The following is a 23,355-nucleotide window of genomic DNA, read 5'->3' as shown; positions in this document are numbered from 1 at the left end:
CAGAATAATCTGGGTAACGGAGCTTCCAACATGAGCTTGGAGAAAGTCAGTGGAAGGCTTTGGATTGGTCAGGCTGCCGTAGACAGAACTGTCCTCCTCGTTACAGAGTTTGGGGTCAGTGGCAGGGAAAATGAGTGTGGGTATGTGTGAGTTTCTCAGACTAGAGGTATAAGGTTTGAAGGCTCTGGGGATTCGCTGCTATCACTTCCAGTTCAAGTGCCTAGATTGGTCAGAGCAGAACATTGACAGGTATTTACTGAGTACTTTTGAGGGTTCCAGACCTGTGCTAAGAAGGAAGTCAAACCACTGGATAGCCCTGGGAATCCATTTCTGGGACGCTTTGAAATCCTTTGGGATATCCATAGTGCAGTACATTGGGGTAGTGAGAGTTGGGGAATAACTGGGGGATACCCCTTTGCTACTGCTTGGTGCACAGAGTGGTGTCTTTGGGCAGGCAGTCATAGTACTAAGAATGCTTCCAGTTCTGAAGGGTGTGGAATTAGGAGGGTCAAAGTCCATCTCTCTACTTTCTAACCTGGTACGTGGAGGGATAGAGTTTCCTGCTGGTCGCTGGGGAAAGATAGGATCCAGTGGCCTTCCTTCCTCTACAGGTTTTTCATTCTAATTGGGTTTCCTGGCCCTGATTGCTGGGGTTGGGTAAGAAATGACCCTGAATTCCTGAGCAAAGGGAAGAGGAGGTTAAGTCTGAGGAAATCCAAACCTTATGAAAGGGAGCAAGGCCACTGAAGGCAGTGGCTGGAGGTCTGGAAGTGACGAACTTGTGTCAGGACTGACGACCATCATGGCTTGAAGGTGAGTGTCTGCTTATGTGTGTCACTTTGGCCATCAGCTACAGAAGAGAGGATCTGGGCTCTAGTTTAGGAACAAATCTGGTTTCCGAACTGAACATCGTGGAGTAAAGAGGATGACACTCAAGCCAGAACTTTGGCTCTCTAGGCCCAGAGCCAACCAGTGCTACCTATGCACGCTTCCTCCCACCACCCTTACTCCTAACCAGGCACGTTGAAAGCTGTCTCTGAAGAGGTCTGGACAGTCAGTCTGGGCCTGGCAGGAGGTTTGAGAATGAACTTGTCCACCTGGCACCCTGTCCCCCCCCCCCGGCCCCCCCAACATCCACCCCTTCATCACACACATTGTTGAGAGTCCTCCTAGAACAGAATTGAGTACAAGACCTTTTAAGGGTTGGAGGACTTAGCTTGGGGCTCTGAACCACAGGGATTTAGATGTTAGCTTCTTTCTGCATTCTTAATGTAGAAAGAGGTGCTTTCTTGGCTTTAGGTGATAAGAGATGGAGAATCTCGGTTTTTGCCTATGCCTTAGGGAAAAACATACTGATGGGACGAACAGCCATGGGGGGAGTGGGGAGCAGTACTGCTTCAGTTTTGGATGAGCGAGTGCATAACCATACCTAAAAAAACATTTTATCATCCAGGGTATGCATACCCTTGAAAATACGGCATTAGCTTTTGAATCCAGATTTACATATGCTGACTCACAGGCTTTTTATTTATTAACAGTCTTAAAAACAAACATATTAAAAACATTTAAAAAGCAGTGCCCTGCTTACTATCTGGCACATAATAGGCATTCAGCTTTGATGAGTGAATAAACATAACTGTCCATAACCAAACTGGGCCGCCTGATGGGCCCCGCATGAGTTCAGGGGGCTGTGGTAGAGTTTCTAGTACTCACTGACAGAGACCCTTTGAAGGGTGGAGGCCTTTCCAGGAGTGGCCCTCTGATTTCAAAGTTGTGCCTCCAGTCAGGGTTGTGCCAGCTCCTCTACCTTTCCCAGAACCATCTCACCTTTCTCTGTTCTCCTAACTTCACCCAAGGAGAGAGCTTCTTCCTCTCTGTTCCCTTCTGGGTCCAGGTGGGCTTGTGCTGCCCTCTGTGGGTGATCTTGTTGCCTTAGTTTTGCCCTAGTCTCACTCCTGCCCCCCACCCCCACTCCATCCTCACTTCCCCTTTCCATTCAGAGTCCTGGACCTGGACCGGGCAGCAGCCCTCCATTTTCATGAAACCATTCCAGTCAGCCCATGGGGAAGTGCAGTATGGGCTCTCACCGCTTTGCTCCAAAACCTTCAGTGGATTCCCACTGCCTTAGTCTGACATCGAATCTCTCCACAACCAGCTCTTGCTTTTCTCCCCAGCTACCTCTTTCTACTCTTCTGCTTGAATCCATTACTTTAGCCAAACTGGTATACTAGTTTTTCCCAAATATCCAGCCTACTGCCTTTATCCCCTTTCTCACTTGTTTAAAAATACTTTTCTTTAAGATCTACAAAGCTGCCCATGACCTCTCTAATCACAAGGATTCCTTTCCCCCCCCCTTGCTGGCTCCTTTAGTTCTATTAGCATAATTCATTCAACATCTCTCACACCTTCCCTTATATTGTTATATGTCATGTTCATTCATTTAATATTTAATTTGGAAATTTATTTTTGTAACCAAAGTAATCTTCATTGCAAAACATCCAAACAATACATAAATGTACAGAGCAACATGTGAAACCTGTTTGCCTCTGTTTTTCTCAATGTAACCACCCTCAGCTATTTGGTGTGCCTCCTTCTGGTAGTTTCTTTTCTAAATATATGTAGCTCCACACATTTGGGGAAGGGCTAAAACATAAATGGACTCCTATCACATTTATTATTTTTGCTTTTCTCATTTTTAATGTTTTATTCATTTTTGAGAGAGAGAGAGAGCATGAGCAGGGGAGGGGCAGAGAGAGAGGGAGACACAGAATCCCAAGCAGGCTCCAGGCTCTGAGCTGTCAGCACAAAGCCCAACGGGAGGCTCGAACTCACGGACTGTGAGATCCTGACCTGAGCTGAAGTCAGACACTTAACCGACTGAGCCACCCTCTTGCTTTTTTTAACATAAGGGTATATACATTTGTCTTGAAGTTTTTCCAAATTAGCATAGATATTTTTAATTGTATTAAAAGTATTGCATAGCATAATATTTATTCAAAATAAAACACATTTGTCTAGAATCTGTTATATGGGGGGTACTGTACAGCTAGTACCTGGGGGACTCCAGACATGATCACAACCTTGTCCTTGCCATCAGTGAGATGGCTCTTGAGAGAAAGGGAGAAGTGAGGCACACATAAATAATTGCAACACAACAGAAAATAACATCCCTGAGTGTATGCTGGAAGTTCAGAAATAAGTAACTTCTAGCTAAGGGAATCAGGACTTTACAGGGGAAGTGATATTTGAACTTGGTTTGGAGGAAGCTTGACAGGTGAAGGAAGAGCATGAGCCAGGGCACAGAGATGGAAACACATGATGAAGGTTGATCTGATGCCAGACCACATTCCATGAGCAGGAAGGGGATTTGGTTCAATTCATAGGTGTTTAATGAGCATCTATGTGTCAAACACCATACGAGGCGAGGCAATAGAACACAGAAATGAGAAAGATGAGGTTGCAGTCTTTAAAAGGCATTTAGTTTAGTGGAATAAAAGCCAGGTTTGGAAAGGCAGATAAGGACCAGATAGTGAAAGCTTTCAACTGGCATGTCATGGAATCTCAATTTGATTCATGGGGCCATGTGAGGCTGTAGGCTCCATGACAAGCCGAGCAGACCGCAGCAGTGCACAGAATGGGCTAAAGTAGGCTGGGGATGGGCTGGGGATGAGGGGCTTAGAATGTTCTTCCTTTCTTTTTTTAAAAACAAGACAAATTTCACTTCTACCTCAATTGAAAAGTATCTGGTGGTAGGCAGTCCAGGTGTGGTGGCTTTACAGTTATCAGGGCTGAGACTTCTTTTTGCTTCACCAGCCTCACACATAGCTTCCTCCTCATGGTCACCTCATGCTCTAATGTGGCTGCTAGAGTGTAATTCATCTCAGCTACATTCCAGACAGCAGAAAAAAGGAAGGGGGAAGGAGCCTGGGGGGAGGAAGAGGAGCACACAATGACACACTTCTTAGCTAATTCCCACTAAGGGCCTTGCTGGAAGTCCAGGATAAGATTTCCAACACTTCTGTTATGACTTACTGGCCAGAACTTAGTCACATGGCCTTATCCAGCTTTAAGGAAGACTTGGAAATGTAGTTTTGTAGATTTTTTTTTTTCATTTAAGGTATAATCTGCATGCAGTGCAAGGCACAACTCTTCTATAGTTTGAGAAGTTCTGACAAATGTACATACCATATAACCCACATCCCTATCAAGATATAGAGCTTTCTATCATCCCTAGAAATTCCTTCCTGAGGGGGTCTTAAAAAAATGTTTTTGATGTTTATTTTGAAAGAGCGAGCATGAGCAGGGGAGGGGTAGAGTGAGAGAGGGGTAAAGAGAAAGAATCCCAAGCAGGCTCTGTGCTGCCAGTGCAAAGCCTGACGCGGGGCTCGAACTCATGAACTGTGAGATCATGACCTGAGCCAAAATCAAGAGTTGGGTGCTTAATGGACTGAGACACCCAGGCACCCTGAGGGGGCTTTTTCTTTTTAAACAACCCCAAAGAGAGAGCTAATGAGAGCTTAAATAGGGTAGTAGCCTTGGGAATGGAAAGAAGGCATGGAGAGGCAGTGGAAGGAGAGTCCAAAGGAGAATCATTAGGTGTGGGAGATGAGAATCTAGAAGGATGCTAATAGCAGAGCCACTAAAACAAGATTGGGAGAGAAGTCTGGGTTGTTACCGATGGGATGGAAGGAAAAAAAGGAATGAGTACAGTATTGGGTGTGTTGATCTGAGGTGCTGGTCAAACATGTAGGTGGAGATACCAAGTAGGCAGTTGTATCTAGAGTTTGTGAGGGCATTCAGAGCTCAACTGCATCAAATACCAGAGAGATGCTAAAGAGGACAATGGAAAGACGCCTGGGTGGCTCAGTTGGTTAATCGTCCACACTTCTGATTTTGGCTCAGGTCATGATCTCACGTGAGATTGAGTCCCACGTCGGGCTCTGTGCTAACAGCCCAGAGCCTGCTTGGGATTCTCTCTCTCCCTCTCTCCCTCTCTCCCCATCCCGTACTCTTTCTCTCTCTCAAACATTAAAGAAGTAAGACAAGGGACCAAGAAATGACCCAAGAATTTGGTGACTTTGAGCTCACTGATAACTTTTTGAGGGAGCAGAATTCAGATGCCAAGGCCTGAGTGGGCAGTGAGGGTTTGAATCATGCAGAAGGGGACTGATTGCATTGCCCGAAATAATTTAAAACCCCTCTTAAAAACTGAAGTCCCTTGGGGTGCCTGACTGGCTGGTATTGGAGTTGAGTTCAAGCCCCACATTGGGCAAGATAAATAAAAATAAAAACTGAGGTCTTTGCATAAACAAAAGGGAGCTGCCCTTTTGACAAACTTGTTGATGAAGGGAGGAAGGAGATGTTGGTGTCAGGAAAAGATCAGGGATTCACCCTATCCTTACAGGAAAATACCTCCTGACTCTGAAATTAACTTTCCAAAGGACAGGGAGATGGGACAGCTAGTTACCTGTCTCCTTTTGGATATATGACCTCCAGAAATTCAAGCTGAAGGGCTGGAAGTGGGAGAGGGATGCCATCTCTAACAACTGCTGGGGGGATGGGGGGCAGCCAGACACTGCCAGGACAGGTGTGAAGAGACCTATCTTAAGAGTAAAGGGCAGAGAACAAACACGCTGGACTCAGGCAATAATGGGTTTGAATCTTGTCTCTGTCGCCACCTAGCTAGAAGACCTTGGGCAAGTTACTTAACCTGAGCACCCAGCTCCTCGTCTGTAAAATGGAAACAATTATGCCTACCTTTCAGGGTGGTTTTGAGAATTACAGACAAGTGACTGGCACACAATAGGTCATCATAAGTGGGTGCTATTCAGTGATCCAGCCTCTCACTAAGGGACAGAACGGCAAACGGAGGGGTCAAAATCCGCAACCTCACGATCTTAGAGGGTAGGGAGGGCTCCCAGCGGCCTCCTCCCTCCAGGAGGTGGGGACAAGGTGGAGGAAGGGCTGCTGGAGGAGGAGCTGGCGCGTTGCTACCCGCCCCGTCCCGTCCAGTACAGCCTGGGCGCCGAGGGAACCGCTGTCCTAGCCGCCGCCACCCGAACAGCCTGTCCTGGTGCCCCGTGCCCTGCCCCGCGTCCAGTCATGACCCTGCGCCCCTCGCTACTCCCGATCCGTCTGCTGCTGCTGCTGCTGCTCAGTGGGGCGGTGTGCTGGGCTGAGGCTGGGTTCGAAACCGAAAGTCCCGTCCGGACCCTCCAAGTGGAGACCCTGGTGAGGAGAGAGTGTCCTGGGGCTGCGGTAGCTGGGCCTGGGGAGGGAATGAAGGGGTCTAAACGAACCTGGGAGCGGGTAGGCGAGCAAGTGTGGGAACTGAGTTGGGGGGTGGGTACCGGGTCTAGGGACAGGAACGGACCTTTGGAGGATCCTGCGTGACTCCTGTAGTCCGATCATAGGTGGAGCCCCCTGAGCCTTGCGCGGAGCCCGCTGCCTTTGGAGACACGCTGCACATACACTACACGGTGAGGGATCTGGGGGGCCGGGGCGGGGCCTGGGAGGGGGCGGCGCCCTGCTGGAACACGTCAGCGTTGGCTGGGACACGTGGCAAGCGGTTCGGGAGTAAGTTGGGGCTCTGGGGTCGTCGAGCACGTGGCGGGGGGAGGGGCGCTCTTCTTCCCGGCCCATTTCCCCTCCCAGCTCTTCCGCCAGTTCCGTCCCGGTGTGGGGAAGAGTAGGGTGGGGAGATCTCCGAGAAGTGCCAGCCCTTCGGGGCTTCCTGTTGCTTTCTGCCCTGAGGGGAATGCTGGGCTGCAGCTGCCAGGGGGTTGCCGCCTGGCCGCCGCTGCCCAGGGGCGCAGGTGTGTGTGGTGTGCGCCTGCTGAGAGAGAGGTACTAGGTGTGCGCTCTTGCTGCTGTCTCCCCCCAGGGCAGCTTGGTAGATGGACGCATTATTGACACTTCCCTGACCAGAGATCCTCTGGTTATAGAACTTGGCCAAAAGCAGGTGATCCCAGGTATGTGACCTGCGCCTCCCATTTTACGTCTCCTAACTTAAGCTTTCCTTAGCCTCTTCAATCTCTAAGTTACCTTGGAAGTGCCCCCACGACTCTCCCAGTCACGTCCTCAGGTTCAAACCCCACTTCTAACACTGCTTTTGCCTCACACCCCACTGGCAACCAGGCAGTTGAGAAATGGGGAGCTCAGTTGAGGGTCAAAGGGAGCCTTGGGATTTGGGGAATGTAGGTAGCTTCCTGTTCAGTTGTGTCTTCTTCCTCAAGGTCTGGAGCAGAGCCTTCTAGACATGTGTGTGGGGTGAGTATCTGGGCAGGGGCGGGCTTGGGTACCCCCCTAGCATGGGTGGAGGTTTACTTTGCTATTCTTGTTCTTAGAGGGGGCAGAAGAATGTGGATAAAGGCTTTGCACTGGGCAGGTCCAGGTCATTGGGACCCCTAAGGGCATCCAAAGCCATTTTGCCTATCTGGCTGTGGGTTTTGTTGGAGGAGTTGAGGCATGTGGGGGACCTTTCCTGGTCAACCTACTGAGTGCTCAGTGGGAAAGTTCATGTTTTGGGGTGAATATCCAGAGAGTTTTGCTGGTGGGGCTTCAGATGGATTGAGGCCACTGGCCCACCTGGTCCCACCTCTAGCTGTGATTCACATTCCTTCCATCAGAGAGAAGCGAAGGGCAATCATTCCTTCTCACTTGGCCTATGGAAAAAGGGGATTTCCACCGTCCATCCCAGGTAATCTGACTAGGCCTCTCTCTCAGGTAATCCAAATACCCAGTCCCTCAGAGCTACAAGGAGCTGTACACTTTGTCTGGAGCTTGAGAAGGTCTAAACCCAGTTTGCTGAAAAGGACAGGGGCGGCCAGGGACTCCTGCAGGGCCACTGTTTTCCTCTTCAGGTCACCAACAGGGACTAGAGACATATAACCTGTTAGGCCACCTGGCTTGCCCTCTAGCAGACAGCAACTTTATAGGGAGGAGACACCTGCTTGAACCACTTGGGTCTGTTGCCTGTGCTACCCCTTTCAGAACTCTAGACCTTTCTCCTGCCGCTTCTCCACAACTCCAACCTGTGTCGTTTGTGCAGCTGGCATGGCTTCTCACCACACCTCTACCCTTCCTTTCAGCCTCCATCAGGAAAGAGACAGTAAAAATTATCAGTCAAGTAATTCAAGACAAAGCAAAACAAAAAACAACTTGTAAAAGGCAAGCCTACCCTATAACTTCAAAAGCTGTCACAGGTCACTGCTGATATCTATACTTGAAGATCTGAGGCTGGACAGATTTCCTAAGATGCAGATCTCTTGCTTTGGGTTATAACAAATGCTCTGTTGGCTAAAAGGTTTTGTCCTTCAGAGTATTAGTATAAAAGTTCTTATCCCAGTTACAACTGAGAGGGAAAACCGGAAAGAGGGTCATGGACTAAAGAGAAACTCTTTTACCCGAAGCTCTTTAATCTCCCCATTTCCAGTGTTTGTATTTCTCCCCTGACTCACCCCTGTTCATTCCCTGGCTCCTTACTTCTTAAGCCACCTCCTTCTTCCTCTCCAGCTCTTATGTTGAAACATCTATGTTTTCTTAGTAACAGTCACATCAGTGTGCTCATTGGTTGGTGCAATTTTAAAACATCTAGGTTAAATTCAATTAATTTCAGGCCTGCAAAGATTCTATCGATGTGGCTGTTTGGAAATGGAGTCATTAGTATAGAGGTTCTCTCACTTATAAATGGAGAACACCCTGTGGGAAGTTTCCCTGTGCTATCAAAAACCTGTCCGTGAACACAAGCCACACTTGTAGATTTGGGGCGAACATAACTACCAATAGACTCTGTTCATAACTCTTCTCTACTTTTGTCTAAAGGAACTCAACACATTTAAATCTTGCCAGCTTCATAGTTGTTGCTCTGGTGTGGCCTGCCCTTCCCCTGCTTTCATTTAGATTCTGAGCCCTGGATAAAATGCAGAGATTCTAACCCTCACCTCCTCTCTGCCTCCAGCGGATGCAGTGCTGCAGTTTGATGTGGAGCTGATTGCACTGATCCGAGCCAACTACTGGCAAAAGCTGGTGAAGGGCATTTTGCCTCTGGTAGGCATGGCCATGGTGCCAGCCCTCCTGGGCCTCATTGGGTATCACCTATACAAAAAGGCCACCAGACCTAAAGTCTCCAAAAAGAAGCTCAAGGAAGAGAAACGAAACAAGAGCAAAAAGAAATAATAAATAATTTTTAAAAATTTCTTTGTATTCTTCACCTGATACTTTCTGGGGCTACTTCTGTAAGTGGGAATGAGGAAAAGGGCTGGGGAAAAAGGCATTCTGAGTTGGATCTTGCCTGATGGGGTGTTTGGAGGCTTTGGATCACCTCTGCCTTTGCCTCTTCCTCCCGTCCTAACTTCCTGCCAAGGACCTGCTCTTGAGTCTTCCCATAGGATCTGTACCTCCCGAAGGTATGGGTGTTGGCCCCCACAGTGCCCAGACTTCCAAGAAGCAATGCTTCCTGGAGCAATGAGCCTCTGATGTTTGCCTAGCTATTAGCTCCACTCTGTGGGGCCACTGTATTCCTAGTGTCTTCCAGTGAGACTGCTCTGTTCATTATGGGGAAAATATAAAGAGCTCACAAACCCCATGGAAAATTTTAATAGCAAAGTCCTTGGGTCTCTCAAAAAATCATTTGGGATTTGAAAAGAGATTTACTCCTTGTATCACAGGATATGGGAGATCACGTGGGCTGCCTCAATGATGTTGTAGGTGGTTGGAGGTTGCTTGTCACCTGGCTGGGTGGTCGGTGTGGACAACGGCTGGGGTAAGTTGCTTCGATGGTTGACGATAAAGAGTGGGTTGAGCTGGCTCAGCACTTCATCACTCACCGAGATGCCATCCAAGTACTGCTTCAGCATCTCTCGCAACTTGCCGTTGATTTCTAACAACTGGGCGCGTCTCTGCTGGAGGCTCAGTTGTTCCAGTTTCACTTTGTTGTACCTTTTCCAGAAATTCTCCATCCCTGTATAGTTCACGATCACCTGGGAGTTGAGTTAAAGGGACAAGGTACGTGGTGGGGCCCATTAGCAAATGTAAGCCCAGTGGCCCATCATCTCCAACCTTGGGTGATGGCCTCTGGGGCCCTAGGAACTTTACCTTTGAGAGCTCCTCAGTAAGCTCCTCTCGGTAAATTTCTTCTATCTCCGCCTGCTCCTTGGGAGTCAATACTGATGAATAGAAAGGTAGCACTTTTTCTTCCTCTGTTTCAAATTTCCTACATATTTCAGCAAGTTTCAGGATCTTTTCACCCTATCGGAAGCATGAAGAGACCTTTTATTAGGAAAGGGGGTGGGGAGGGGAAATAGTGGAGTTGGTTCCCCTGCTTGAACCCAGGGAAGTATGCATCCAAATGTGACATGAGAGTAATAAATACATCTAACAGGCTCTTCACTAGGTGCCAAGCACTATTCCAAGTATTTATATACTTGGAATATATATACACATATACACATATATATGTGTGTGTGTGTGTATACATAAATATGTGTGTATATATATGTATGTGTGTGTATACATACATATGTGTGTGTATACATATATATGTATTTTTTTTTTTCAACGTTTATTTATTTTTGGGACAGAGAGAGACAGAGCATGAACGGGGGAGGGGCAGAGAGAAACGGAAACAGGCTCCAGGCTCCGAGCCATCAGCCCAGAGCCTGACGCGGGGCTCGAACTCACGGACCGCGAGATCGTGACCTGGCTGAAGTCGGACGCTTAACCGACTGCGCCACCCAGGCGCCCCTGTATTTTTTTTTTTTTTTTTTTTTTTTGAGAGAGCAAGCAGTGGAGGGCCAGAGGGAGAGGGAAAGAAAGAATCTTAATCAGGTTCCATGCCCAGCATGAGCCCAATGTGGGGCTCAATCTCCTGACTGAGATCATGACGTGAGCCGAAATTAAGAGTCGGACGCTTAACTAACTGAGCCACCCAGGCACCCCTTAATTCATTTAACTTAAAATGTGAGGGGGGGCACCTGGGTGGCTCAGTTGGTTAAGTTTCTGACTTCGGGTCCGGTCATGACCTCGTGGTTCATGAGTTTGAGCCCCACATTGGACTGTCAGCACAGAACCTGCTTTGGACCCCCTGTTCTCCACCCTCCTCTGCCCCTCCCCTGCTTGTGCTCTCTCTGTGTCTCTGTCAAAATAAATAAATAAGCTTTAAAAATAAAATAAGGTAAAATAAAATGTGAGAGGGGAGGAAACATGGAATAAAAAAGGTACTCAGGCAGGAAGCAGGAGAAAGCCCTCTACCTTTCTCAAACCCGTTTCACTTCGCAGGAGCCAAGTTTCTTGGTTTTGTTTTGACTGCCCTTTCCCCTTCGTTACCTTATCAACAATCTTTCTCAGGGCCTTGAGGGTGGCATTACTTTCCAAAGTAAGTTTGACCAAGTTTTCCTGAGATATTTCCCGGGCGTGACTCCTTTGGGCCTTAAGTTTTCGCAGTTGTGCAAGGACCAGCTCCTTGTCCTTACGAATGTACTGGTTCCGGTCTTCATTCTCATGGCTGTGCGCCATGATCTTGCCTCTTAAAATAATTATGGAGTCCTGGAGGAACAGAATAGATTAGAGTAAACTCTTGCCTGGCTGAAGGTCTACAACGAGACAGGCAAAAGGACCATCCGGGGACTGAAATCCAGGGATATCACCTTTCCCCAGCCAGGGGTCCAGTAGAAATTGGGGGATGAATAGGGGATAACGGAGCAGTGAAAGCAGTATTTCCAGTTGGCTGCACTAACCTGTAATTTCTGTATTTTTTTCATCTGTGCTTCAATCTCTTTGGAGCTTCTTTCATCTTTCACCTTCAGAGTCTCAAAGGCAATCTTTTGATCCTCTGTGGCATCAGTATAATTCTTGAGTGCATCCTGGAACCTTCTCCACAGATCTTCTACTGTATTCTCCAGGTGCAGTCTTAGAAAATGCTTCTCTTCTAAATTCTAGGAAGTGGTGCCAAAATAGCCAGTGCTTGGAATTACCCTATTAGTGCCCTTTTACTGCCTCCAGCAACCTCATCCTCTTCAACTGTTTGTAACATAGTAGGGTGCAGAGGTCGCCAATGAAAATGCCTACAAAGACCAGGCAGATGTTATAAATATGTGCTGTATGCTAGATGAGGCCTGTGGTGAACCAGAGAGGAAATGCTCCACGGGGGGTTGGGAGTAGTGGCCTATCTGCCCGGCTTCCCATGAATGTCCCCATTTGGAAACGTGGCCCAGTGTTACCAGATCTTTTCTCAAGGCGAGCTAAATTTAGGATTTTTATGTGAAACCTTTCAATTTTTAAATGTAGGAAGCTTATTTTAAAATTTACAAGGGGCACCTGGGTGGCTCAGTCAGTTGAGTGTCCGACTTCAGCTCATGTCATGATCTCGTGGCTTGTGGGTCCAAGCCCCGCATCGGGCTCTGTGCTGATAGCTCAGAGCCTGGAGCCTGCTTTGGATTTTGTGTCTCCCTCTCTCTCTGCCCCTCCCTGACTCACACACTGTCTCTCTCTCTCTCTCTCTCTCTCTCTCTCTCTCTCAAATAAACATTAAAAAACTTTTTTTTTAATTTACAAAACATTGTGGGGCAAAATAAAAACAAAGAACCCCATGCCCAAACCCAGGTCTGCAGGATAGCTAACTTTGTAGCCTCCAGGATGGTGGAAAGCACTTTGGGGCCAAGGGCAGAACTGGATTCTCCTCCTGGCTGTACCACAAAGCAGCAGCATAACTTTGGTGGGTCATTTTACTTCTTTGGGCCTCAGTTTCTTTCACAGATCACCCCTGTGATTTGTCTCTTGACTGTGTTGATTAGGGGTCTCTACGAGCTCCAGTGGCCTTGAGCATTTTTTCTCCCTTCTCTCCCAGCTCTTGCCCAGCTGCTCTCCCTCCATACCTTGTTTTTGAGATCATCCCACATGCTCTGGAACTCCAGCTTACTTTCATACTCAGAATCTATATAGTTCTGCTCCATGGCCATGAAGACATCTTGTAGGTAGTGAATCTCCTTTTCATGCTGGTCCATGATTGTCTTCCTGTGGGAGACAAGACACTGTCCCTGCACTGAGGGATAAAGCATATGGACCAATAATGACAACTCAAAGCAGTATGTGGTAAAACTGTACAAATAGTATAAATTCCTAGGTAAACAGAGAGAGGGTGGGCCCTATTCTTTTTGGGATCAGAAAGAATGAATAAGATTGTTTTGATTTTTGAGCAGGCAGTCCATTTATATGATACAACAAGTGAAAAAGTACAAAAGATTTCAGTGAGAAGTCTCCATCCCATCCCTGATCCCTACCAGATGGGTTGGATCTTGATAGCTGAAAGTAGGTGGTGAGGGTGTTACAGATAGGGACCTGGCATGGCTGTAGGGAAGCTAAATCCACAAGCTTAAACACATGTTAGTTTAGAAGGAACTCAGGAGAGGGGCACCTAGGTGGCTCAGTCGGCTAACTGTCTGACTCTTGATCTCAGCTCAGGTCTTGATCTCAGGGTTGTGAGTTCAAGCCCCACGCTGGGCTCCGCACTGGGGGTGAAACCTACTTAAAAAAAAAAAAAAGAAAAAGAAGGGACTCAGGATCTTCTCTGCTGGGGTCATATCATAAGCAAGGTGGGATGCTCCATGGTGCTGGCTTATAGATAGCTCCTTGACACAGGCTCTGCATACTCTCCTGGACTCAATCCCTCAGTCCTCTTAGGCCCCCATACCTTTCTGTCTCAAACTCTTTGGTTAGGGCCTCCAGTTCCATGTTGTAACTTTCCTCTAGGAGGTTGAGCCGGCTTCTCTGCAGGGCTAAAAGCTGATCGATGCTGTGCAGGTGGCTGCGCAGGGCATGGGCGTACTGCTCCTCGGCTTCTGACAGGTCCGTGGCTAAAGACTGGGTAGGAAACAGGGAGTTACCTTTTTGGCTGAATGGCATCCGTGTGAGAAAATAAAAATGTATTCAGCTGGTCAGCTGGATGGCACGAACGGCATTTTCCCCTAGCTCCTGACGCCAGCTCTTTGGCGCCAAGGGTGCTGTTCTCCCACTCATGAATAGAAAGTAAGAGTGACATCCGGGAACCCCAGGTAGCCTGCCAGTGTCCTAGGGACAAAAGACATTTACAGTGAGGCTCCAAGATGTGAGGCAGAAGAGAAACAAGTAGAACCAAGGGTATCTTGTCATACAACATAGCAAAGCAGCTATGGAAGACCAATAGGGTCACGTCAAAGGGATTCAGGAGCCCGACAGAAGTGGCTCCCTGTGGCAGAGGACGTCTTCTAAAGATCCGCACAGCAATATCTCCTATCCTACAATCTGCAATGTGACCTTGCCACTCCTCCAGCAGGAGGTATTATCTTCTTCCATCTCCTTGAATTTGGGCAGACACCGTCACTACTTGGACCATGAGAACATAGTGGAAATGACACTGCGCCAGTTCCAGACCTAGCCCTTACATGGCCCGGCAGCTTCTGCTTCCTGCCCCTTGGAATGCTTGTTCTTGGGACACTCCCTCCAGGGACCCGGCCATTACGTTGTGAGAAGGGCAGTGCCTGGGAAGGGGCCATGTTAAGGCATTCTGGTCAGCAGTTCAGCTGAGCTCCCAGCTGACTCTCTGAATCAACCGCCAGCCACCTTAGACATCCAGCCCAGTCCAGCCTTCAGAAGATTGTAGCCCCAACCGACATCTGACTGAAAACTGTAGGGGAGATACTGAGCAGGAACCACCTGGGTGAACGAAGTCGACGGATCGTGAGAAATAATAAAAGAAATTGTTCTAAGTCACTGATTTAGGAGTGGTTTGTTATGTAGTAATAGATAGCTGGAACACTTCCACTGGCGAGAAAGGGGACAGTGTGAGCATCAATAAGGATAAAAACTATGATGAACTGAAAAGATATCAATTATCTTTGATTATGAATTCATAAGCATACTTAAAAAAATGGTTACCTTTGGAGGATACCAGACAACTCATTCCTTTTTTAATTTTTTTAATGGCATTTAAAGGGCAGAGAAAGAATTAAGCATTTATGCTACCTTTATTATATAAGCTGTACCTCTTGGTCACTGAATGGTAAATGACCGAGGTATCTCTTTATAGAAGTATTCAAGCTAATAAATGAAAAAGGAATGACATTATTAGAAAATCAGCATTTTGTAACCCCCAGTGAATTAAAAGAGAAACAACAAATGCTAACTTCACAAAAAGAGGGGCGCCTGGGTGGCTCAGTCCATCAAGCACCCGACTCTTGATTTTGGCTCAGGTCACGGTTCGTGAGATCGAGCCCTGCGTTGGGCTCTGCGCTGACAGTGCAAGTCTGTTTGGGATTCTCTCTCTCTGCCCCTCCGCTCACATGCGCATGCGCCCTCTCTCTCTCAAATAAAAATTTTTTAAAAATCACAAGAAGAGATTACCAGATGCATGTGCTTCCTGGATGGAAGAATACAACACCTCTAAACTAGATCTAATTACAAGATACAGGAAATACAGAAAACAAAGTAACATTTTATAATACAGAATACTATGCAGTTGTTTTAAGAAAAGAGAGAGAGAGAGAAGCTCTTTATGGACTAATGTGGAATAGTCCCTAGGATATATTGCTCAGTGAAAAAGGGGCAAAACAGGATGTAGGACTATAATTTGTACAAAAAAAAAGTTTACTTGTGGGGCGCCTGGGTGGCTCATTCGGTAAGCATCTGACTTCAGCTCGGGTCATGATCTTGTGGTTCGTGAGTTTGAGCCCCACACTGGGCTTCGTGCTGACAGCTCAGAGCCTGGAGCCTGCTTCAGATTCTGTGTCTACCTCCCTCTCTGCCCCTCCCTCCCTCTCTCTCTCTGTCAAAAACATAAAAAAAAAAAAAAGGTTTACTCATGAAATTAAAATGATTAAGGCACTAGGTGGCTGGAAGTCACTGGTGGGAGGGGACTTTTCTCTCTTTCACTTTATCTTTTGAATTTTGAATAATGAGTGAAATGCCTGTTCGAAAAAGTAAAACAAATTACAATTAAAGTGAATGAAACACAAAAAGGATTTAGTAAGTGCCCACATGATCCAGGCACCTTGAGCCATGCATTGTAAGCTGCCACAGCCTCTATGCAAAGCTGGCTCTTACCTTGTATGTTTGGGATGAGAAAGGATCTTATGGAATAGGTGCTGATAATGGAGGCCTCTTCACTCACTCAACAAGATGATTGCTGAACCTGTCATGTACCGGCACCGTGCTGGAGGCCAAGGATTCAGGGATGAAAAGACATGCATATTGCCCCCAAAGGAGCTTGCAGTCGTGTAGTAGGAAAGGTGTTAGATAAACAGAAAATTACAGTGTAACATGGAAATTGCTATGAGGTCAATGATGTACCTGTGACAGTGGGATATAAAAGGCTGAGTGCCTGTGTCTAAGAGCACAGGGGGAGGCTTCACAGGACTCATGTCATTTGTATCACTCCTGAAGGAGGAGTGAGAGTTTGCCAGGAAGACTGAAGAGATGGGGAAAAGAGAATTCCAAATAGAGGGAACAGCATGTGCAAAATCACAGGTAAGAAACAAGGAAAGGTACGGGCAGAGGCCAGAACATGTAGGGCTTTGATGTTTTTTTCCCTGGAGTTTGGATTTTTTTCTGTGGAAGAAAGAAGCCACTAAAATTTAAGCAGTGGAGTACCAGGATCGGATTTTTGTTTCAAAAAGATAATCCCGGGGCACCTGGGCAGCTCAGTTGGTTGAGCGTCAGACTTTGGCTCAGGTTATGATCTTGCAGTTCGTGAGTTCGATCCCCACATCAGGTTCACTGCTGTCAGCGCAGAGCCCGCTTCAGATCCTCTGTCCCCCTATCTCTGCCCGTCCCTCACTTGTGCTCTTTCTCAAAAATAAATGAACATTAAAAAAAATAAATAAAAAGATAATCCTGGTAGTTGTGTAGACAGTCACCTGGAGGTGGCTGGGCATGAAAGGCTGGAAGATAGGGGCCTAGTGCAACAGTCCATATGAGAGAAAGTGCCCAGGTCTCAACTGCAGCAGGACAGGGGGGAAGGAGAGCAGGATGTGGCTTTGAAAAGTACTTCAGCAGAAGGTTTATACAAAACTTAGTGAAAGAAGTCAGGGATGGAGGCAAACCCTAGGATGATTCCCGGATTTTTCTGTTGAGTGGTCTGATGAATGGCAGGGACCACCTGAATAGAGAGTAAGGAAGACCAGATTGTGGAAAAATTGCTCTGGGCCTGCCCAGGGAAGGGGGAACTCCTTAGTTCAGTTGTGAGGACAATGCAACAACCAGGAACGGATATCTAGGAATCTTGAATAGAAGGATGTGGAATTCATGAAAGAAATCCAGACTGGTGTTACAGACCAGGAAGTCACTGACATAAAAGTGGTATTTAAAACCAGGGTATTGGGGCGCCTGGGTGGCTCAGTCGGTTAAGCGGCCGACTTCGGCTCAGGTCATGATCTCGCGGTCCGTGGGTTCGAGCCCCGCGTGGGGCTCTGTGCTGACAGCTCAGAGCCTGGAGCCTGTTTCAGATTCTGTGTCTTCCTCTCTCTGACCCTCCCCTGTTCATGCTCTGTCTCTCTCTGTCTCAAAAATAAATAAATGTTAAAAAAATTAAAAAATAAAAATAAAAATAAATAAAACCAGGGTATTGTGTACAACTGTCTAGACCTTAGATACCTGGTTAAAGGGTGAGATGGCCAGACTCAGAAACCTGGGAGATGCTCAAGTTCAGGAGATGGAGAGAGGAAGATAAACTCACCAAGGGGACTGGATGTATATATCCCAGAAGCAGGAGAGAAACCATGAGAGAATGGTGTCATGGAAACCAAAGGGGAGTTTCAAGAAGGAAGGCATGACCAAGAGTATCAGCGCCACAGAGAAGTCAGGTTAGGAGATGACGAAATGATGAACAGTGGCCATGATTTGGGCCTGGTAGTCTTTACAAGAGCAGCTTCCTAGGGAAGGATGGAAATCAGATGTGGGATGCCGGATAAATGAGAAGTGAAGTGGAGATAGCAGGTGAGGATCACTAACATTTGCACATTTAACATGTGTAGGTTCGGTTATTCAGGAATGACCCTGAAGGTGCGTAATATTAGCAATATGTGATTTACCTAAGTCAAGGACTGTAATCGTTTGCTACAAAGCTGGAAGCTAATTGATGGAAGGGGGAGCCTGGCCACTGCTCAGCATCCCTAAATGAACCCTGCTGGTTCTCCTCTCAGCAGGTATTTGATAACTCCCAGTAAGTGTCGGAAGAAGTCATGTAAAAAGCCATAAGGTGGGGGCGCCTGGGTGGCTCAGTCAGTTAAGTGTCCGACTTTGGTTCAGGTCATGATCTCGCGGTTCACGAGTTTGAGCCCTGCATGGGCTCTCTGCTGTCAGCACAGAGCCTGCTTCAGATCTTCTGTCCCCCTCTCTTTTCCCCTCCCCACCCTCAAAAATAAATAAACATTTAAAAGAAGGCCATAAGGTATAACTGGTGGGGTGAGGAATTCTAATGTATAATGGTTTTTATAAATCTGGAGACTCCTAATATGTATCGCTTGAAGCTTGCCCAGGCCTACTAATTTTTTTTTTCCCCCAAGAGTTAGGCTGTGAAGGAGAGATGTGTGTTTGCAAGAGGGGGCATGCCAGGCTGACAATGTATATTTTGCTCTTATGTGGGATTTCTGTTGTTGTTTTCAGATAGAAAAGTCTAAGTAAGAGTCAGTAAACAGAGGTTAAAAATAGGATAAAAGAAGGGATAGAGCAAAATCCCTTAGAAAAAAGGATGGTATGTGGGGCGCCTGGGTGGCTCAGTCGGTTAAATGTCTGACTCTTGATTTTGGCTGAGGTCATGATCTCATGGTTTGTGGGTTCGAGCCCCCTGTGGGGCTCTCTGCTGACAGCATGGAGCCTGCTTGGGACTCTCTCTCCCTCTCCCTCTGCCCCTACCCCACTCGCTCAATGCAGATGTTGTCTTTCTCTCTCTCAAAAATAAAGAAATAAAATTAAAAAGAAAAAAGATGATATGGACTCAACTCAAGAATCGTCCAAGAGCATAAGGATGGTTGATTGAGTTGCTTAGAGATCCACAACTACTCTTACCCATGGGGATCTCAATCTCATCCAAGGCCATTGAACTTGAATCAAAGAGGCCCAACAGAATTCGGTTAAATAAAGCACTGGAGTGGGAATCAAGAAACTCATGCTCTGGTTCCAGCTCTCTCACTGACTAGCTGTGTCACCTTGGGCAAGTCAGTTCCCTTCTCTGGAATTGAGGCTTCTCACATTGAAATGAAGACACGGGACTAAGTTTAAGTCATTGGGTGATGTCTGCTGTGCCTTACAACTCTAATATTGTATAGTGCTGGTTTTAGGCAGTAGATAACCAAAGAAAATGGCTATGCTGAGGGGGTGGGGAGAGGGATGACAGCCCAGTATTCTATTTTTCATTTCAGTGAAAACTGGTATTACCAATAGCCGGCTTCATCACGGCCTGCATCTTGTAAGGGCTTTAAGACTGATAAATAAATGGGGGGGGGGCCTGGGTGACTCAGTCGGTTAAGCAACTGATTCTGGATATCAGCTCAGGTCACGATCTCACAAGGATCATGGTTGGTGAGATGGGGTTCTGGGCTGGGCTCTGCACTGACAGTGAGGAGTCGGCTTGGGATTCTCTCTCCCCCTCTCTCTCCAAATAAATAAAAATTTAAAAAACTATTAAAATAAAAGATGGACAAATGAATTCAGTAGGCCCATTGTATTAAGAGGTCAGGGCAGCCAGGTTCAAGTGTTTCCTTGGGAAGAGTGCCTACCTTGATGACACTGTCCTTGCAGTCCACCACTCGTTCAAACGTTTGGCTGAGGATCTCAATGTCCTTATGCAGCTCTCTGGTCTTGACTTCCCTAAGGACAGTTCTCCACTGTGTGTTAATCTTGTAAAGGTTCAGAGCACTGTTGTGCTCCTCCTTGGCCAGCTTGTCCTGTGTGAAGGAATAAATACACCCCCAAGAGGTCAGGGCCTAAAGCCCTGTTACAGTAAAATGAACAAGATTACTTTTTAATTAATTAATTAATTAATTAAAAAGGGGCGCCTGGGTGACTCACTCGGTTAAGCATCTGACTCTTAATTTCGGCTCAGGTCATCTCAAGGTTCATGGGTTGGATCCCTGAATAGGGCTCATGGTGGAGCTCGGAACCTGCTTGGGATTCTCTGTCTCCCTCTTGCTCTCTCTGCCCTTCCCCCACTCAACCTCCCCCCCCCCCCCAAAATAAATAAACTTTGAAAAAGCGAACAAGATCACAGTTTGTCAACCGACACCTTGCCTTTTGTCTTTTTCTAAGGGACCAAATTTCCTGATGACTAACATTCAGGGAATTCCCATTCTCGTTTTGGGGATAGTCTGAAGTAAGACAGGAACAGCCTGATGGCACTTTAGGGAGGGCAAGGGTGAATTTCCTTCAGGTGAAGACATCAAAGCAGGATGTTGTTTGTAATGACATATCTCCGGGGAGTATATCAGAATTTCAGACAAGCTAGGACAGCTAATAACACCTACTGTCCTGGTCTGGGGCTCAGTTGTGCCATTAACCTCCTTACCCTTTGACCCCTCCGTACTTCACAAAGAACTGGTTCCTTCCCCGACAATGTTGCCAGAAATCTAAGTATATTTGGTTCTCAAGGTTTCCGGAGGAGAGGAGGCCAGCATGAAAATGAGGCTGCCGCAACGAGAGGATCAAGGCAACAGGGCTGGTGTAGGGAGTGGGTGGGGTTGGGCAGAGAGTAATGCATGAAGCCATCACCTTCAAGAACTGGCTCAGGAGCCTCTCTTTCTTCTTGGCCATCTCCTCCTCTGCCAGCAACTTCTGCTGAAACAGAAGCAGCTGCTCCTCATCCGACAGGGGCATCTTGGCCTTTTTCCCTTTCTTAGACATAGCTGGGCGGGGGACCGTGTCTAAGCAACGATCCTCGGTCTGCTTTGGAGAGCTTTACAGGAGGTAGGAGGAAAGTACCCCAGGACAGGGCCTTCTGAACTACCCCTGCATGGTAGCGGGGACCTTAGATCTCAGTCTTTCCGCAAGAGAGAGAGCGCCTGGGATCTTGGTGAGGCTGGGATCTGGAGCCAAAAGACGCATATCCGTTTCCTAGCAACGGGGCTGTCACTAAGATGGCGTTGTGAAAGGCTAGGAGTAGGGACCCTGGTGGAGCGCCGTCTGCTGGCTGGAGGACCGCGGTCAGTTTTTGAGAGATGGTTGTTTTACTTATCAAAAGCCGTGGCCTCCTCACTGAAAGTTTTTAAGCCTTTTAAAACGTTGGTGGGGGGGGGGGGGTTGTTTTTCATAGAATGGCCATATTTTAGCATACAGATAATAACACATTTTGGAGAGAATGTGGAGATACCCTTGTACATTGCTGGTAGGAATGTAAAACAGTGCAGCCGCGTTGGAAAACGGTTTGGCAATTTCTTAAAATGTTAAACATAAATTTACTGTGTGATCCAGCAATTTCACTCTTACCTATCAATCTAAGAGAAGTGGGAATGTATCCACACAAAGACTTGCACAGAAATGTTCTTAGCAGCAATACTCATAATAACCTCATCGGAAATAACCCAAATGTCCACTGACATGTGAATGATAGACAAAATATGCTCTTTTCATACAATGGAATACTATTCAACAATAAAAATAAACAAATTACAGGGGCGCCTGGGTGGCGCAGTCGGTTAAGCGTCCGACTTCAGCCAGGTCACGATCTCACAGTCCGTGAGTTCGAGCCCCGCGTCGGGCTCTGGGCTGATGGCTCAGAGCCTGGAGCCTGTTTCCGATTCTGTGTCTCCCTCTCTCTCTGCCCCTCCGCCATTCATGCTCTGTCTCTCTCTGTCCCAAAAATAAATAAATGTTGAAAAAAAAATTAAAAAAAACAAATTACGGATGCATACTACCATGTGGATGAACTACAAAAAATGGTCAGTGAAAGGGGCCAGACATAAGAGACTACATATTGTAAGTTTCCAATTATATGAAATATCCAGAAAAGGCAAAGCTAGAACATCAGAAAGTAGACTACAAATTGCTTGGACGAGGGAGAGGGGAGATTAATATTAAATCTGCATGAGAGATCATATTGGGTTGATGAAAATGTTCTGAAATTGACTCATGTTGGGGGTGGCTGGGTGGCTCAGTCAGTTGAGTGCCCAACTCTTGGTTTTAGCTCAGGTCATGATCCCAGGATTGTGGGATCAAGACCCATGATGGGCTCTGTGCTGACTGTGGAGCCTGCTTGAATGCTCTCTCTTGCCCCACCCACCACCCTGCCCTTGGCCCTTTCCCCTGTGCTCTCTCTCCTTCTAAGATAAAAAAACAAAAACAAACAAAAAAAAACAACACCTAATTTTAAAAAAATTAAATAAAATTGATTTATGTTGGACAACTTGATAAATTTGGTTTAAAAAATCATTGAATTGCTGGGGTGCCTGAGTGGCTCAGTTGGTTAAATGTCTGACTTCTGCTCAGGTCATGATCTCATGGTTTAGGAGTTCGAAACCCCAGGTCGGGCTCTGTGCTGACAGCTCAGAGCCTCAAGCCTGCTTCCGATTCTGTATCTCCATCTCTCTCTGCCCCTCCCCCACGTGTGCTCTGTTTCTCTCAAAAATAAATAAACATTAAAAAAATTTTTGTAATCATTGAATTGTATACTTGAATGGGGCAAATTAGTTAATATGCAAAATGTGCCTCAATAAAGTTGTTTCAAACGTGAGGTATAATGCTTTTATTAGAATTCTCCAGAGAAACAGAATCAATAGGGTGCGTGTGTGTGTGTGTGTGTGTGTGTGTACATACATCTGATGTTTCAGTCTGAGTCCAAAGGCCAGAAGAGACCTGTGTTCTAGTTCAGCAGTCAAGCAGGAGGAGTTCCATCTAGCTCAGCCATTTTTTTTTCTATTCAGGCCTTCAACTGTTTGGATGAGACCCACCCCCAGTAGAGAGGGCAATCTCCTTTCTTTACACAGTCTACTGATTCCAATGTTAATCTCATCCGGAAATACATACCTTCACAGATATACCCAGAATAATGTTTGACCAAATGTCTGGATATCTTGTGGCTCAGTCAAGTTTACATATAAAATTAAGCATCACAAGTCTACCTATTGTCTATTCACATGTCCTTAAACCATATTTAATCTCCAAGTAAAGATAATAACAAGATATAATCTTTAAATACAATGATATAAGGTCAATACATCTTATGTTACATGATAAGGCGATAGGAAAGAAGACAAAGATATTTTATTTATTTGTATTTTTAAATATTTTTTCTTTTTTTTTTAAGTTTATTTATTTTGAGTAAGACAGAGAGCGTGTGAGTGGGGAAGGGGCAGAGAGAGAGGGAAGAGAGAGAATCCCAAGCAGGCTCTGCACACG

General features: G+C 46.6%; 2 protein-coding genes across 2 annotated transcripts; one reads left to right on the top strand and one right to left on the bottom strand.

Annotated features, from left to right (window-relative positions):
- The first annotated feature begins 5,020 nt into the window (after window positions 1-5,020).
- FKBP11 (FKBP prolyl isomerase 11) lies at window positions 5,021-9,197 on the top strand. The gene is made up of 6 exons (XM_043561773.1): window positions 5,021-6,231; window positions 6,414-6,479; window positions 6,884-6,971; window positions 7,236-7,269; window positions 7,629-7,699; window positions 8,960-9,197. The coding sequence occupies exons 1-6, from the start codon at window positions 6,103-6,105 to the stop codon at window positions 9,175-9,177; spliced, it is 606 nt and encodes a 201-aa protein (XP_043417708.1). The 5' UTR covers window positions 5,021-6,102; the 3' UTR covers window positions 9,178-9,197.
- Window positions 9,198-9,581: 384 nt separating this feature from the next.
- CCDC65 (coiled-coil domain containing 65) lies at window positions 9,582-21,087 on the bottom strand. The gene is made up of 8 exons (XM_043561772.1): window positions 20,734-21,087; window positions 19,746-19,913; window positions 13,688-13,857; window positions 12,873-13,011; window positions 11,736-11,933; window positions 11,326-11,544; window positions 10,096-10,248; window positions 9,582-9,980 (listed from the first exon to the last, which is right to left on the bottom strand). Exons 1-8 carry the CDS (start codon window positions 20,863-20,865, stop codon window positions 9,663-9,665), a joined length of 1,497 nt encoding a protein of 498 aa, XP_043417707.1. The 5' UTR covers window positions 20,866-21,087; the 3' UTR covers window positions 9,582-9,662.
- Between the last annotated feature and the right edge of the window lie 2,268 nt (window positions 21,088-23,355).

Source organism: Prionailurus bengalensis, chromosome B4, assembly GCF_016509475.1.
Source record: "Prionailurus bengalensis isolate Pbe53 chromosome B4, Fcat_Pben_1.1_paternal_pri, whole genome shotgun sequence".
NCBI classification, from domain to species: Eukaryota; Metazoa; Chordata; class Mammalia; order Carnivora; family Felidae; genus Prionailurus; species Prionailurus bengalensis.
Note: the sequence above shows the minus strand (reverse complement) of the source record. Positions and strands in the feature narration are given on the sequence as shown.

Excerpts from the sequence above, each read along its gene's own strand:
- FKBP11 (XM_043561773.1), top strand. The coding sequence starts at position 6,103 with ATGACCCTGCGCCCCTCGCTACTCCCGATCCGTCTGCTGCTGCTGCTG. Across the intron at positions 6,972-7,235 it reads CCAAAAGCAGGTGATCCCAG|GTCTGGAGCAGAGCCTTCTA; the intron begins GTATGTGACCTG and ends TTCTTCCTCAAG. Across the intron at positions 7,270-7,628 it reads CTTCTAGACATGTGTGTGGG|AGAGAAGCGAAGGGCAATCA; the intron begins GTGAGTATCTGG and ends TCCTTCCATCAG.
- CCDC65 (XM_043561772.1), bottom strand. The coding sequence starts at position 20,865 with ATGTCTAAGAAAGGGAAAAAGGCCAAGATGCCCCTGTCGGATGAGGAG. Across the intron at positions 13,858-19,745 it reads GCAAGGACAGTGTCATCAAG|TCTTTAGCCACGGACCTGTC; the intron begins GTAGGCACTCTT and ends TTTCCTACCCAG. Across the intron at positions 13,012-13,687 it reads AAAGAGTTTGAGACAGAAAG|GAAGACAATCATGGACCAGC; the intron begins GTATGGGGGCCT and ends TGTCTCCCACAG.